Source organism: Chiloscyllium plagiosum, unplaced genomic scaffold, assembly GCF_037043375.1.
Source record: "Chiloscyllium plagiosum isolate Xiang-an unplaced genomic scaffold, Cpla_swu_hap1 HiC_scaffold_11, whole genome shotgun sequence".
Taxonomy (NCBI): domain Eukaryota; kingdom Metazoa; phylum Chordata; class Chondrichthyes; order Orectolobiformes; family Hemiscylliidae; genus Chiloscyllium; species Chiloscyllium plagiosum.
The window spans coordinates 20,058,176-20,075,336 of NW_028270149.1; the positions used below are offsets into that span (position 1 = coordinate 20,058,176).

At 44.5% G+C, this 17,161-nt stretch overlaps 1 protein-coding gene across 5 annotated transcripts in view; it reads left to right on the forward strand.

The window, feature by feature from the left end:
* Positions 1–17,161, forward strand: part of ophn1 (oligophrenin 1) — a 211,465-nt gene that overhangs the window by 106,366 nt on the left and 87,938 nt on the right. For all 5 annotated transcript variants that reach the window (XM_043705052.2, XM_087991885.1, XM_043705050.2 and 2 more), the window contains exons 10-13: positions 4,028–4,110; positions 5,706–5,784; positions 16,681–16,714; positions 16,832–16,894. In XM_043705052.2, coding sequence (XP_043560987.2) covers positions 4,028–4,110; positions 5,706–5,784; positions 16,681–16,714; positions 16,832–16,894 — 259 coding nt within the window. The remainder of the gene's footprint in view (positions 1–4,027; positions 4,111–5,705; positions 5,785–16,680; positions 16,715–16,831; positions 16,895–17,161) is intronic.

Below are 17,161 nucleotides of genomic sequence, written 5' to 3' on the forward strand. Positions count from 1 at the left end.
TAAGACAAGTAATGGGGGTTACGTGATGGGATTGTACCAAGGCCCAGGCGAAAGTGAGGACTGCAGATGCTGGAGTTTAGAGTCGAGGGTGTGGTGCTGGAAAAGCACAGCAGGTCAGGCAGCATCCAAGGAGCAGGAAAATTGATGTTGTGGGCAAAAGCTCTTCATCCTGAGAAAGAAAAGTTCTTTCCTAAAGCTCTAAGGAATCATCCTGATGAAGGGCTTTTGCCCGAAATATTGATTTTTCTGCTCCTCTGCTGTCTGACCTGTTGTGCTTTTCCAGCACCGCACTCTTATACTAAGGCATCCCAACACCCATTGGGAGGTCGCACAACAGATATGTATCATACAACATCGGGTTATAGTCCAACAGATTTATTTGGAAGTACACGCTTTCGTAGCGCTGCTCTTTCATCAGGTAGCTAGCACTAGCTGCCTGATGAAGGAACAGCACTCCTAAAGCTTATGCTTCCACACAAACCTGTTGGACTATAAACTGGTGTTGTGATTTTTAAACTTTGTCCACCCCAGTCCAACACTGGCACCTCCACATAGCAGACATATCCTGGAAAGATGTAAAAATAACCGGGCTGTTTTAATAAGTGAATTTAACTTGCCCAATATTGGCTAGGACTTCCTTAATGCCAGGAGCTTTAATGGGGTAGAATTTGTTTAATGTATCCAGGAAGGTTTCTTGATACAATATGTAGGCAGTCCAGCTAGGGAAGGGGCCATACCGACCTTGTAATTGGGATGAACCTGGCACAGTGATCGGGGGCGTATTTTGGGAACAGCGACCATTATTTCATAAATATCGATAAAGATAAGACTGGTCCTTGGGTGAAAGTGCTAAATTGGGGGAAGGCTAATTACAACATTATTAGACAAGAACTGAAGGAATGATATTGGGGGCAGCTGTTGGAGGGTAAATCCACTTTTGACATGTGCGGATGTTTTTGAAGGTCAGCTGATCAGAGTTCAGGACCAGCATGTTCCTGTGAGGATGAAAGATAAGGATGGCTAGATTCGGGAACCCTGGGTAACAAGAGAAATTAAAAGATTGGTCAAAAAGGAAAAGGAAGCTTATTGTAGACAAAGCACTTGAGGAATATAAAGGAAGCAGGAAAGAACTTTCCTAAGGAATTAGGAGGGATAAAAGGGGCTTTTAAAGTTTCTTTGACAGGTAGGATTTAGGAGACTCCCAAGGTATTGTATACTTTAATTAGGAGTAAGAAGGCAGCTGGGGAAAGGGTAGGTCTACTCCAGGACAAAGGAGGGAATTTATGCATTGAGTCAGAGGAAGTGGATGAGATCCTTAATGAATTATTCACACTGGTATTCACTGAGGAGAAGGACATAAATGATGGTCAGATTAGGGAGGTGTATGTTAATATTCTAAAGGAATGTTGATATTAAGGAGGAGTTGTTGGGCTATAGGGAAAAGACCAGAGGGCGGAGTTGAACATAATCATATCAGCCATTATCCCTCTGAATGGTGGAGCAGACTCAATGGGCTGAATGGCCTACTTCCCTTGCATCTTATGGTCAGCTGGATGAGCTGGTGTAATATTGCAAGAAACACGGTTTGAGAGGCCATTACAGGATTAGCTTTCTTTGGTACAGGGTTATGAATAAAATCTTGCCTATTTTTATGGGGTTAAGCATTTGAGATTTTAAAAGCTTTAGGTTTTTGGGAGTGTAAATGCTCTGTTTGTACAGTCCAGGCTGTAATAGCTATTTAGATTTCTGGTTGATCTGAACATGCACGTGTGGCTGCTGATGTCTGTCCAAAGTGAATACTGGATGGTTGGGCACGACCAAGTGGCGATTGGGCTGGCATTACTTTGGCATGGTGGGGCTGTCAGGGGTCATGTGGGTGTGGGGAGATGTCATGGGCTGGCATGGGGAGTAAATGGGGGTGGGGGGGGAGCAGTGGTGGGAGGAAAATGTGAGAGGGGGGCCTCCAATTTAACAAAACCCCCAGGATGTCGCCCGTGAAGTGAGGCCCATCTGCCAGCCTCTGATCTGTATCTTGGGGTGGGGGGGCCTCGCTCTTTACTACACCCCACCACCCCACTGGAAGCTGAAGCAGTTTGGGGGCGAGTCTCTCAAAGCTGGGAAACGTCCCGATTTGAACTGTCCATCTGGGCCTCAAACTTAGCTTCAGTGTCTCTCCCTAAGGTTTGTGTTTGATTATTGCAGACTCCTTGGAGCCATGAGACATCAACAAGGATAAAACATTGTAACTACTGTACAAACTGTACATTGTTAGTCTCCTGCACCAGGAGAGGACTTTGGGGTTATTTTGTGTTTGAGTCAGTGAGTGGGATAATGTACACTTGGCAGCAAATACCATGAATGGAACAAGAAAGTGGAACAGGGTTTAAATCCTCAGCTACGATGCCAAGTCCATCTAGGGCATTGGTTCATCATGTGCAGCAGCATGCTGGTCCGTACAAGAAGGTAGGTATTGTAACTCAGTAGAAATGGATTCTGGCTCTCAAAGCAAGCAGGGCAAAGAGACTTACAATGCTGAATTGGCTTGGGATGGAAAAGGCAACATTGAGACAAATTTTGTCAAGGTCACCCACTGCCTCAAGGCTATGGACACACTGCACCTCGGGAGTGGAATGTTTCCCTGGTCCCAAGAATAGCAGATGACATGGGAGAAAAGAATGAAGGCAAATGGGATCTTTCCAGATCCTGGGCATACAGTGAAAGATCGGTCACTGGTTGAACTGAACTTTCCAGGGTCAGTCAAAACTGTATGCACGCCAACATCCATCTGAAGGAATTGAACCAGACACCGTCTTGCAGCAAGTTGAGAGCTGGGCAGTGAGTTGTGTGTTCTGTGTCCCAGTCTGGTGCTGAGTTGAAACAGCCTTTTCAGTTGTTGTCTGTTCCATTCCTGGATCTCTGCTGCGAACATGGAATCTGTTACTGATTGGCCCTTTCTGTGCAGAAGACTTGGGAATCATTTGGCAATTTCAAGATTTTCTTTTTTTTTTAAATAAAAAGTGCAAATGTACAAGCCTGAGGCTACAGACCAGACTGAGAGGAGCAAGTTCACTTTAGGGTTGGTAAGGAGCTGAGGAGAACTTCTGACTGAGCAGTAAATGTAATGGTGGCTCCTGCTGCTTGGGAGGGAGGGGTGGGGAAGGTGGTGTGTGTGTGAGTGTGCACGTGTGTGTGTGTGTGTGTGTCAGGTGGAACAAGGTAAGAGATCCCATTCTATTCGCTTGACCTATCCGTTAATGACCTGTATAGCACAACTGAGGGAGTCTTTAGTTTTCTGTCTGCTTGGACTTTCTGTTGTTGTTCTAAATGAGCTTCCAATTCTAGGATATTGTCATAGCTGACATTCATCACTATCTGTTCCCATCTGGGGAGATCTGAGCACGTGATGTGGGATGAATGGTGATTTCTCGATTTTGGATCAATCTGTTTATAATTAGCTTGTTCTGCTGATGTTTACTGTCAACTTTCCCTTTGGGATAAGTCCTTGGTTTCTGATTCCCACCATGGAATCCTCAAAAGCATCGGGTTCCCCATCCCATTCCCCCTGTGTTCACTGACCCACTCTGGTGTTCAGTTTATCAATGCCTCCTTGTCCTTTCCTTTTATTTGTTAAAAGGAAGAAATTCCTCCCCATCTCTGCCAGATCTCCCAAGAAAGCTGAGCTGCTTCATCTCCTCAGAATACTCGATGTCCACCGTTGGCAGCCTGGACTCCCTGCCCCAGAATCTCCTCCCTCTCTCTTTTGAGGTCCGGGGGAATGCTAACTTTTTGTCACCCATCCTCCTGTATCTTCCTTTGGTCCAGGGTTGATCTTTGGTCACGTTATGTTCTTGTGAAGTGATTAAGGTTTTGACTTTTTAGTTACAGTAAAGCTGCAAACTGCAGCCGCAGTGACTTTGGACTTCGGACCGGACACGGCCTGAGTTTTGGCTTCTCAAGAAAACATTTCAAAGACTGCAGTGGACTATTGGCCTTGTAATCTCTTCTGCATTGTGTACTTTTTCTCTAGGAATTTAAGCTGAAATCCTGCGTTAGGAGGAAATCTGAATCCATCGACAAGCGATTCTGCTTTGATATAGAGATGTTTGAAAGGTAAAGGAATGTTGTTAAAAGAGAAAAATACTGTAGATGCTGGCAATCTCAAATCAAAACTGAAATCTCCTGGAGAAAACCAGCAGGTCTGGTAGCATCTGTGGATTCCAAAGAATAGACTTGAAATGTTTAACTTTCTTTCTCTCTTTACAGCTAATGCCAGATCTACTGAGTTTCTCCAGTATTTTACTTCATAAAAAGAAAGTTATTGACTGGGGCATAAACTGCGATAGTCTGTGAATACTTTCAGGTGCTATGAAAAACAATATGTTGTAATCTGGAATGGCAATGGAATAAATAACGTGTTTGGCAGAGGTTTTGACTTGGTGCTTTCCTTTTCTTTTAAGCCTGTAATAACTATGTTGCAATGCTTACTGAATCCTGCCTGAACACCAGTAAACAAGAAAGTTGTATGAAGTGTTGATGGGAAAAGTATGCTGTCATTCCCTTTTGGTTCAAGACTAGGCAGATGAATGTTACAAAACCCCTCATCTTCTCGGCTCTGTGGTTGAGTGAAATCAAACTTGATGGGTTTTTTTATAGTTAGTAAATGTGGTGGTTAGTCGCTGATCCATTTGCATGAGGCTGCAGATTTTCTTCAATAAGCAAACAAATGGCACAAAATAATATTTTCCAAAAAAGGCTGTATAAGTAAGTGTGTGTGAGTAAGAATGATCTCAACACACAGCAACATTTCACCATATTTACTGACACTACCTGTCACAAACTCCAACCTAGAGAATTTACCTGCCTACTCCACTTTTTTAAAAGAATTCTACTTAACTGATTCATGACGTTTGTTTTTGTTTGTTTTTGTCTGTTTGCGACTGTGAAGATGAGTCCTTTCGAAATCTGTTGACAAAATCTTTCACAGCTCTAAGAGCTGAAACTTTCTCATTTCTCTATTAATCTTCAAGTTTCTCATCCTGGCTTGGACTTTCACAAACTCAGCTCTTCTGTGACTTGTTCCCTGAACTGCTCTGATTAATCTTCCTGGGAGCGAAACTAAGCTTGTTTCTAAACTCAACACTGCCTTCAGAATTGTTTTTTTTCGAAAAAAAAAATGCCTTGCTCATCCTAGGATCTCCTGAACTGAAAAACAATGCAGATTTACTAGGCCTGTCCTAGACCTAATAATGCAAACATCTTTCTGTAACCTCCATTGCACACCACAAGTTACCTTGCTGACAAACTTAAAACAATGTTCTAGAAGGTTCTTCTGACTTTTTTGTGAAGAAAACTCTTACTGAAGTACCAACACCCCTCTGTTTTGAAATCCAAATTCCAAAAGTGACATCAAATTTATACACTCTTCTGCACAGCAGGGTTAAACCTACTGCCTCTGCCAATATTTATCCATCAGTAAATTCCGATCAAAAGCAGATTATCGTTTAGCTCTTTGTGGGATCTTTCAGTGCAATGAATGCCCGCCACATTTCATACGTTTACAGCAGTGACGGCACTTTACTGAAGTACTTCATTGGCAATAGAGAACTTTGAGCTATCTGGAGGTTTAAAAATATGTCATATGAAAGCCAGTCTTTCAATTTGTTTTCCTATCTTCAGTAAATTCTGAACAAATCTCCCTTTCACAGGCAAGGCCCTGTCACACTCCAAGCTCTCTCCGAAGCCAACCGAAGTTTGTGGATTGAAGCGATGGATGGCAAAGAGCCAGTGAGTATCCTGCCATATTCTGTACACTTTTAAATCTGTTTTTTTAAAAAAAAAAATTGATTGCCTCTCCATCCCATTTTGCCAGGCAGCAAGGCACACTGGGGATGTTCTCAGACACCCTCCCAGTGGTGTTGCTGTTTCAGCCTTCCTAATTAGCACTGAGTTTGGAAGAAAGTTTACTTTGTCTCCTGGGAGGATTAATTGGGACAGTTCAGGGAACAAGCCACCACGACAGAGGGGTTTGTTTGTGAAACTTCCAAGCCAGGGAGAGAAATCTGTAGGTCTGATAGAGAACTGAGAAAGTTTAGTCTTTCAAACTTGTCAGGTAGCAATTAAGTAATGTCATTATTCAACTTCTGAGAAAGTTCAGCTGGTCAAGTTCCTGATGGTGTATCCCTGACTTTTTTTTGTGAAGTAACCCTAACTTACTGCTTCACATTTGGTGTAATGATGGTGTGAAAACTTGGCTGTGGTAGAGAAAGAGAGCGAGAGAGTTATTGGTTTGGTTGAGTGGGGGTAGATTCAAGTAGCAGAGGCACAGTACAAAAAGAAACCCCTTTCTACTGGGGTTGGGGGGGGGTGGGGGCTCTGATTCCAGTGACCAGGTCTCAATGCTCTTTGGATTCGAGCATATAGCAGGTAAACAACAAAAAACACAACATCCATTTAAGGGGCTTTGCAGCCAAGATGGTCACATCTGACTCTCCTCTTTGTAGTGGCCTCTGCTCCTTCAGATCTTCTGATAGTTTCTGGCGCTGGAACATCCTGTAGATCATGTCAAAAGTGGGTATCTGTGAACTGCGTAAATTGCTGATTGTCAGTTGGTTTCACTCTGCCTTTATTATTCCCTATAGTATGGAAACAGGCCATTTGGCCCAGCAAGTCCACACCAACCCTTGAGTTACCCACTTGGACCCATTCCCCCACTCTATTACTCTATATTTCCACTGACTACTGCACCTCACCTACACATCCCTGAATACTATGGGCAATTTAGCATGGCCAATTCACCGAACCTGGACATCCGTGGACTGTGGGAGGAAACTGGAAGAAACCCTTGCTGACACGGGGAGAATGTGCAAATTCCACATAGACAGTCACCCGAGGCTGGAATCGAACCCAGGTCCCTGGTGTTGTGAGGCAGCAATGCTAACCACCGTGCTGCCCTAATAAAATACAAATGTGTTTAGAAACAGGAGGAGGTCTTTCTGCCCCTCCAGTCTGCCTGTTCGGGCCTTTGGCTCCACCTTGGTTTTGTAACAAATAACAACAACAGATTGGTCTTGGTTTTAAAATTTTCAGTTCTCCCAGTGATGACTGTTGGTGATTTTCTTTTTTTCTTTCTTTTTGGACTCTATTTTTAGCCTCAATAAGGCAAATTAAAAATTGGAAATCGTGATTTAATAGAAGTAGTGCCAAAACGATCAGTTAAAGGTCCTTCTCTGTACAGTACTTTGGCCCATGGCGTTGCAGCTATATTTAAGGGTGTCGTTCCCATAGTTGGTCTCTGTGTGAGGATGTGGGTCGTATAAAACTCTGAGCTAGACAGGCAGACGCAGGCCAGGTTTTTGGCTGTCTCAACCATGCATTCCACATCAGCGCTTTCTCCTGACGCTGTAGTTGGTGCCACATCCCCTAAACACAAGCTTTTAATTTGATGGCCTGAAGATCAACAGGTCCACAGTGACTGGCAAACAAGTTGAATCACAGAATGAGGCCACTCAACTCCTTTTTAGTCTGTGCTGGCCCTTTTTGAAAAGTGCTCTCCAGTTTGTTTGACCTCATCGCTCCTTCCCTTAGATCTGATATTACACCTCCCCCTCCCCGCCCCCAACCAAAAAGAACCTATTTTGCTTCCTGGATCGTGCTGAAAAGTGAAACATTATCAGAACTTTATAATTTGGGGGGGACGTACAGGAGCTGAGAGTTCTGGTTGGTTGTCAAGTTGGTTCCATTTGACCTGTAATATTGCCATGGGGAAAACGATGGGGGTTTCCAAGCTCCTTCAGCACAATTGAGTTACCAACTAGTCAGCACATACTTCTGTAGTGGAACTTGTTGTGATGGTTTGAAATTTGGCATTCTTGTATTTTGTCCTGATGCATGCACACCAAAAAAAGCTTAAAATTCTGATTAGGTGCCTTGACTCAGGGAACTGGTGAGTTTTCAGCATCCAAACTGTATTGGGAATTAGAAGGCATCGATGCTGTATAAAAGCAACAGAGTGCAGCTGTACAGGAATTGAACACAACATTGTCACATAACTAGGTACAGTAAAAAGTTTTTTGTTTTGTGTGCAGCACAGGCAATACATAGTGCATTAGGGTAATAGAACAATGTGAGGAATATAATGTTGCAGCTGTAGAGAAGGTGCACAAAGAGTGAGATTAACATTAAACTTAAAATTTGACTGGTCCATTTCAGAAATCTATCAACAGGGAAGAAGATGTTCTTGAATCTGTTAATATGTGTGTTTAAGCAGCAATAACCTGCTCAGTGATGCCCAGTTTGGGTTCCACCAGGGTTCACTCAGCTCCTGACCTCCTCACAGCCTTGGTTCAAACATGGCCAAAGGAGCTGAATTCCTGCAATGAGAGGGGCAGCCCTTGGCATCAAGGTCACAGAGCTTGACATCTGGGAGTGGTGGCAAAACCGGAATCAATGGGCATCGGGGGGCAAACCTCCGCTGGTTAGCGTCACACCTGGCAGATTGGAAGATGGTTGTGGTTGTTGGAGGTGTATTGTCCATGTCTGCTCCAGAGCATCTCTGCAGGAGTTTCTCAGGGTAGTGCCCTCGAACCAACCATCTTCAGCTGCTTCATCAATGACCTTCCCTCGATCACGAAGTCAGAAGTGGGATTGTTCACTGATGATCGCACATTGTTTAGCACCATTCATGACTCCCCAGATACTGAAGCAGTCCATGTACAAATGCAGCAAGATCTGGACAATTTCCAGTCTTGGACTGAAAAGTGACAAGGAGCAATTGCACCACGCAAGTGTCAGGCAATGACCATCTCCAATAAGAAATGATCGAATCACTGCCCCTCGACATTCAATGATGCTGCCATTACTGAATACCCCACTATCATCAGCATCCTAGGGGTTACTGTTGACCAGAAGTGAACTGGACTAGCCAAGTAAGTTTTGTGGCTGCAAGTCCAGGTCAGAGATGACAGAATCTCTACAGTGCAGAAGGAGGCCATTCGGCTTATTGAGTCCATACAAACCCTCCAAAGAGCAACTCACCCAGCCTCAGCCCCCTACTATATCCTACAACCCCACATTTACCATGGCTAATCCAGTTAGCCTACACCTCTTTGGATTGTGAGAGAAAACCAGAGCACCCAGAGGAAACCCACACAGACTCTGAGATAATATGCAAACTCCACGCAGACAGTTGCCCAAGGCTAGAATCGAACCTGGGTCCCTGGCACTGTAAAGTAGCAGTGCTAACCACTGAGCCACTGTGCTGCCCAGGAACTCTGCAGTGGGTAGCTCCCCTCCTGACTTAGGAAAGCCTATCCATGTCAGGAGTGTGATGGAATTCTCATGCTTGCCTGGATGAGTGCAGCTCCAATGACACTCAAGAAGCTTGACACCATCCAAAACAAAGCATTGGCACCAAGTCCACAAACATTGACTCGCTCCATCATGGACACTCAGAAGCAAATATCCTTCGACAACACCTTCCAAACCCATGACCTCTTCCATCTAGAAAGATGAGGGAAGCCAATATATGGGAACAGCACCACCTCCCTTCCAAGCCACTCACCATCCTGATTTGGAAATATATCCCCATATCTTCACTGTCACTGGCTCCAAATCCTGGAATACCCTCCCCAATGACATTGTGGGACCACCATTAGCACTTGGATTGCAGTAGTTAAAGAAGGCAGCTCCCCATCATCTCCAGGGCAACCAGGGACGGGCAGTAATTGCTGGTCTAGCCACTGACACTCGGACAATGAGTGACTTAAAAAAATAACACTACAGAGAAAAGGACAATGCCTTTTTTTAAAAATATGGTGAAGGAATGCTGTTATTGAACTGCAAGATGGATTATGTGGATTTAAATTACTTTTGTAATTCAGATGATGAGATTCTCGCAGACATTTCAACAAACAGTAAGCCCCAACATGTGTATGTTGCGAAATATTTGGGAACCCCTCTTTGCATTGATGTAAAATACTTCCTAAATCTTTTAAAAAGCACATCCAAGTGTTACAATGTATGAAGACGCTGGAACTGTCCTCCCTGAAATCTGGATGTCTCCATCCTCTGAGTGTTGGGTTTTGGACCTCACGTGAATCATGGGGTAAAGTGAAAGGGCCTTGTGTAGCTTCAAAGACATTACATTTATATTTTGTGGGCGGCACAGTGGTTAGCACTGCTGCCTCACAGCGCCTGAGACCCGGGTTCAATTCCCGCCTCAGGCGACTGACTGTGTGGAGTTTGCACGTTCTCCCCATGTCTGCGTGGGTTTCCTCCGGGTGCTCCAGTTTCCTCCCACGGTCCAAAGATGTGCAGGTCAGGTGAATTGGCCATGCTAAATTGCCCGTAGTGTTAGGTAAGGGGTAAATGTAGGGGTATGGGTGGGTTGCGCTTCGGCAGGTCGGTGTGGACTTGTTGGGCCGAAGGGCCTGTTTCCACACTGTAATGTAATCTAATCTAAAAAAAATCTTATCTTATATAGCACCCTCCCAGGCTGACGCATGTCCAATGAGCCTAATGCAATCCTGTGTTTTAGTGATTAAATGCTAATTGCATATGATTTGGAGACGGTGGTAGGTTTTCAGTGTCCAGGTTACTGAAAGCAAAGGCTCCCTTTGCACAGTTTAAAGTAAGTGCACTGTGAAGACAACGTACAGTGTATTTTCTTCCAAATTAAAGTGTTTTTCTGTCCTGCGTGTTTCATGGGGACCAAAGCAATGCAAAATGCAAATTTTGCTGCACTTTCCATTGCCACTAGAGGGCTTTTTTTTTGGTTTAACAAACAAACAATCAGGAAGCTGCCTGACCTGCTGTGCGTTTCCAGCACCACTCTAATCTTGACTCTAATCTCCAGCATCTGCAGTCCTCACTTTCACCACCTTTTTAGTGGTAGTCATGCTGGTGCAGATGTGAGGTAAAAACAAGGACTGCAGATGCTGGAAACCAGATTCTGGATTAGAGTGGTGCTGGAAAAGTACAGCAGTTCAGGCAGTATCTGAGGAGCAGGAAAATCAACATTTTGGGCAAAAGCCCTTCATCAGGAATACAGGTGTAGACGTGATGGGCTGAATGGCCTGCTTCTGCACTGTATGGCTCTGATACTCTTTGTGGCTCAGGGCCTAGTCTGGGATTTGTATTTGTTTACAAAGGAATCCTGAGCTCCCAGATGGTGTGGATTGGAGTGCGTTGAGAGAAGTCAGGAAACTTTCCATTGAACAAGATGTAAGGACTTACTGAGTTTTCAGTAATATCTACTTTTAATTTTTTTCTCTCCATATTAATGAGCTGGAGAGGCTGCGCATTCTGTTTGGTGATAAGTGGGTACCTGCTGCCACCTGCTGCACATGCTGTGCCACTGCAACCCTATTCTGAACCAGACGATTTTGCTGTTTTTTCAGTGGATTCAGCAACATTGTGTGAAACTGGGATCTGCCTCTGTTGAAGAAAAGGGCATCTTCTAATGCTGGTTACATTTTGAACCAGCATTTGTTTACATTTGTCTTCATAGTCGTTTAAATAAATTGTTCACGATAACATCACCTGATTTAAAACTCCTTAAAGGAGAATGTAACTTGACATTGAGCTGCCAGAGGAAGTGGTGGAGGTTGGTATAATTACAACATTTAAAAGGTATCTGGATGGGTATATGAACAGGAAGGGTTTAGAGAGATATGAGCCAACTGCTGGCAGGTGACTGTGTGGAGTTTGCACATTCTCCCCATGTCTCAGGTAAATTGACCATGCTAGATTGTCCATAGCGTTAGGAGCATTAGTCAGCGGGAAATGCGTTTGGGTGGGTTACTCTTCAGAGGGTCGGTGTGGACTTGTTGGGCCAAAGGGCCTGTTTCCACACTGTAGGGAATCTTTTTTAAAAAAAAAAAGGGACTAGATTAATTTAAGATATCTGGCTGGCATGACTGAGTTAAATCGAAGGGTCTGTTTGCATGTTGTACAACTCAATGACTCTATTAATTTAGCAGTGTGTCTCTGTCTTGTTGTACATCTGTGTGTCCCTCTGCTCTGTCCTTCTGTCTGTGGGCAAATTTCAATGAGTGCAGGTCCAACAGAGCAATTTCTCTCTCCCTCAACTCTGTGCTCCCCTTCCTGACCGTGCACTCCAGTGTGGTGTGGTCATGGTGTACGACAAGAGGAGTTAGTTTACAATGAGGCTAAGAGAACTGGATCTAATTAGTGCAAGCAGCTGTACGTAGTGAGAACGTGGCTGCAGCCAGCATTGCCTGTGTTATATCATCGTAAATGCCAAACACAGTCATCCCTCTTGGAACAGCACAGGGTGGGGATGGGCGTGGGGGAGAAAGACAGCAGTTCTCCAGATTCCAGCACTCCTCCACTTCTCGTCCAGGTGATCAACATCTGGCTTTTTAAAAAATCCCCCACTGAGATGCCGCCCACCCTCTGTAAGCCTGAATATTCCACCAGCCATTGGGAACAGGAGCCTGGCTTCATCGTCACCCTCCACGCCACCAAGCATTTTATAGTTGCAGTTCTGGAGTACAGTCAGTGTAGTCACAGGAATCGGAGTCACAGAGATGTTGCAACGTCTGAGGGGCCGGTTTTCTCTGTCGTCTCTGACTCGAGTGACTCTCCTCTTCCCACATCTCCAACCTGTTCCCAGCTCCATAGTTCTGCAGGCCTTTCTTTAGTTTCCTGTCTATTTCTCTTGAAGCCTTGATTCTGTCGCTCAGTCAGACGGGATCTGGGAATGCACTAACCATTTGCTGCATAAAAGTGCTTTTGTTGGGGATCATTTGACATTTTTATTTTTAAAGGAGTACAAAATGAAAAGCTACAGTAACATGCAAGATTCCAAATTATTTATTTGTTTTTCCTCCGTTTTGCCCCTTTACCAGTCATCAGACATCGGTGTCCTCTGTTACTTGACCCCTGTGCCAATGGGAGCAGTTCCCCCCCCCCCCCCCAATCCAGATAACTCCTTAATTGGGGTATCTCCGTCAAATCACCTCCAAATTTCCCCCTCGTTCAATCAGAACAGCCCCAATCTCTCCTGTAACGTTGAGGCAAAATACTGTGGAATTAAAGTCAGAGAAAGCTGGAGAGAAACTCAGCAGCTCTGAAGGACTTGGTTCTGAATTAGAACCAATATATTGAACTCAGAGCTTATTCGCTGTATCCTCCACACCTACCCCATCCCCACTCCCACCGTCAGCATCTCCAGTCAACTGCAACTTGAGTCCCTCAGCCTTGGAACTATTTGTAATCTCATCTGTGGGGCCCCAGAGGGATTAAATCAGATGATTTGTGCACAGGAAGATCCAACAAAGACCACTGATGTATTTAGTATTCAGTATTTAAAAACAGAATAAATATTGGCCAGGATATCTGCTCCCTTTCCAAATGTAGGACTTGCCGTGTCCACTTGAGATGGTAGATGAGAAGATGGTTTAATATCTTGTTTGAAAGGTGGTATGTGTCCCATGGGGCATGGATGGTGGTAATGGTGGAGGAGGGGTTAGTTGTGGGTGAAGGGGTGTGATTTGCTCCTTCAAAGGGATGCTCTGTCTGCCAGAAGGACCTGACCTCAGGGTGGTGGGGGAGGTGACCTGTATCCCGCAAATCGCCTCCCGCCTGGGTGGCTTGTTCCACGATTGCAGGGTCTTTCGGTGCCGTTCCGGCAGCTGCCACCTGTTGGCGCTGCTGCGTGTGTGACCAACATCTCTCTTGAGAGACCCCGCCACAACCAGGAAAAAGTGAGGACAGCAGATGCTGGAAATCGGAGTCTAGATTAGAGTGGTGCTGGAAAAGCACCGCAGGTCAAGCAGCATCCGAGGAGCAGGAAAATCGACGTTTCAGGCAAAAGCCCTTCGTCAGGACCCGTGGGACACAGACCACCTTTCAAACGAGACCTCAAACCATCTTCTCAACTATCATCTCGAGTGGACACAGCAAACCCTACATTTGGAAAGGGAGCAGATATCCTGGCCAATATTTATTCTGGATTTTAAATACTGGATGATCTGGTCATTAGTGGTCTTTGTTGGATCTCGATGAAGGGTTTTTGCCTGAAACGTTGATTTTCCTGCTCCTCGGATGCTGCCTGACCTGCTGTGCTTTTCCAGCCCCACTCTAATCTTGACCCTGCCACAACCATGGGCTCCTTACCCTGGGGCGAGGCTGGCATTTACCCAGTACCTGATTGGATTGCAGGTCAGCAAGCCTCCTTCCAGAGGAAGCAACACTGGTATCCTGCTGGTTCTGTAAGCTCAGATACTCTCATCACGTCCTTTTCCTGCATAATGCCAATTTAATATTTCTGAGCTGATTCTCTGCCTTTTATCTTTCAAATGGCACATCGGGGAAGGCGATGCAAACTCGGCTAATGTTTTGGGGACCCAGGTTTGAATCCTGCCATGGCAGATGGTGAAATTTGAATTCGATTTAAAAAGTATCTGGGTTAAGAATTTACTGATGACAAGACAACCATTGCTGATTGTCCAGAAGACCCGTTTGGTTCACTAATGTCCTTTAGGGAAGGAAACTGCAGTCTTTACCTAGCCTACATGTGACTCCAGATCCACGGTGATGTGGTTGACTCTCAGCTGCCCTCCAGGTAATTAGGGATGGGCAGTGAATGCTGGTCCAGTCAGTGACACACACATGCTGAGAATGAATTCAAAGTGGTGATTTTATATTTCTTCCCTCACTATCTTGCTTGCACATCCCACCACTTTCACTCACTGCCTCTGAGAAAAAAGACCAATTTGCATTTATGTGCCACCTGTTGCTCACCCTGTCTGAGCAGAGGTGGTTGTTGTAGGGGCGTTGGTGCTGTCATAAATCCAGTCACATCGTGCACTGCCAAGAACATTTTAATCAAAAATGCTTCTTTGCAATCCAATATTAACAGCCCATTAAAACCTAAAGTAGGTCTCGTTACAGCATCCTCCCTGAGTTCTTCACTTCACTGGAAACACATTGCCTCTGGATTTAACTCAAAAAAATAAAAATTTGAAGAGAAAGCATTAGTGTGCTGGTTACCAAACTGTGATTGATTTCCAGTATATGTCTCTGATGTGGAATGTTGGCCTGAAACAGGGTCTTTTTAGAAAAAAAAAGAAATTCAGCTTTCTATTACTAAGACACGACGACACAGAAGAATCTCTTTTGCAGATGAGCAGGATGGTGGGACTTCTGGCCCTCTGCCCTAATGGAACAGTTGGAAAAGCTCAATGAAATGTTTGTATTCTGTCCAATAGGGAATCAGTCTTGCAAGTGTGGAAAAGTGACTACTGCCAATCTTCTGCAAACTGTTTAATTGCTCAGTTTAGTCAACAAATACCTCCACCCACTCCATACACAGAAGCCAAGCTATTGAACAGGGTTGAAGTGCTGAGGTTAGAGTCATGATTATCTATTTGATGGCAGATTCTCTGAGATTTTGCTATTCATGGTTTCTCATTGTGGTGACAACTCTCGCCAAGTCTACAGCGGATGCACCAGCCAATCTTTCCTTGTTGGTCAGTTTTTAAAAAAGGCTGTGGTGGTAATTCATTCAAACTTATGCATATTGCATTGACCTTTCACCTGGTTTCACAAATCCATGCAGTTTACTGCTGTGGTTGGTGTGTGTAGGAATGTTTCTATTATAGCACAAGCGAAAAGATTTATTTGGATTCACTAGCAGCCACTGGACACTCAGGAGTGTTGGTGGAAGTGAGGTATTTGAATGTGGGGTTAAATCAAAGGCTTGTTCATCTCTCCAGTTGGGTGTGAAAGACCCCATGTCATGTCAAAGACCAACCGGTCAGCTGCCTGTGTTTCGCCACCTGCTCTTTCCTCAACGAATACTGAAAGTCGATTGAACTTTATGAGACTTTGCATGCAAATTGATTGTTGTTTAAAAGTTGGTTATGAAAGAGAATTAAAAATTTCTCTGGCTGTGCAAAGGCATAGTCTCATTATAGCTTTTGATTCTTTTTGTTGATTTCATCACCTCTGGGATGTTCTGTGTAATAATGGTAGATTTTAAAAAACGAATTAGGATGCCAGAGCCTCTGGCTGGGCCAGTGTCTCTTTGGAAGGAGAACTATCTATCTGAACCAATGCAGTCCATGTGATGTTGGGGTATCTGCAATGCCATGAGGGAGGGAATTCCAGGATTTTGACCCTGGAACAGTGATAAATGTCCACCTCCAGATGGTGTGACTTGGAGGGCAACTTGCAGGTGGTGGTTCCCATGTATCTGCTGCCCTTGTTTGAAAGGTGCTTTTGAAGGTGTCTTGGTGATCCTGTCTATGTTTCTGTCCATCTGTACTCAATAGCTGCTTTTTATCATGAGATTCAACACTTCCACTCTTGCGCTGTGACCCAGATTCAAGGAGACCACATTGCCTACTCTAGTTGATCTTTGATCTTAGTTGGTGGGTTATTTAGTGACAGGTGAGGATGGTCTTGGAGTTCTTCGATTGGTGACATCTTCTTCACTGCTACACTGATCCAAACTGGAAGGGTTTTCATGTGAAGATAGATGCCCCCACTCGCTGTCCAAACTGAGGCTTCAGAAACTCAGACAACCTCTGGTTTTTGCATCCTCACCATTTCATGAGCCAAGATGGTATATTTTGTATTGGGAGATATTAATGTGCTGAAGGGTAATCTTTCCTGAATTAACTGGCTATCGACTCTCTTGTTTTTGAATTTCAGATCTACATCACACCCAATGCGAAACCAGAGCAAAGTAAGTGTGTTTTTTTGTTTTCCAGTTTGCTTTGCCAGGCCATTTTGATCTGTGCTGGCAATTGGACATGCAATGCAAACATTAATCCTCACTTGTTTTAATTCTTCTCTTGTATAGTGCAACTGAATGATCTGGGCTTAAAGTTTGTGAAGAAATGTATTAATGCGGTGGAGACCAAAGGTAGGTCCCATTGTCAATAAAATTCAATCAAATCAAGTTAAGCCAATAGTGCCCATTGGGTTTTCATGGTATCACTGCCATTATAGCCATATGGTAGCATATTTGGGTGGCACAATGGCTCAGTGGCTAGTCCTGCTGCCTCACAGCACCAGGGACTGCCTGTGTGGAGTTTTTACATTCTCATCATGTCCGTGTGGGTTTCCCCCGGTTTCCTCCACAGTACAAAGATGTGCAGGTTAGGTGAATTGGCCATGCTAAATTGCCCAT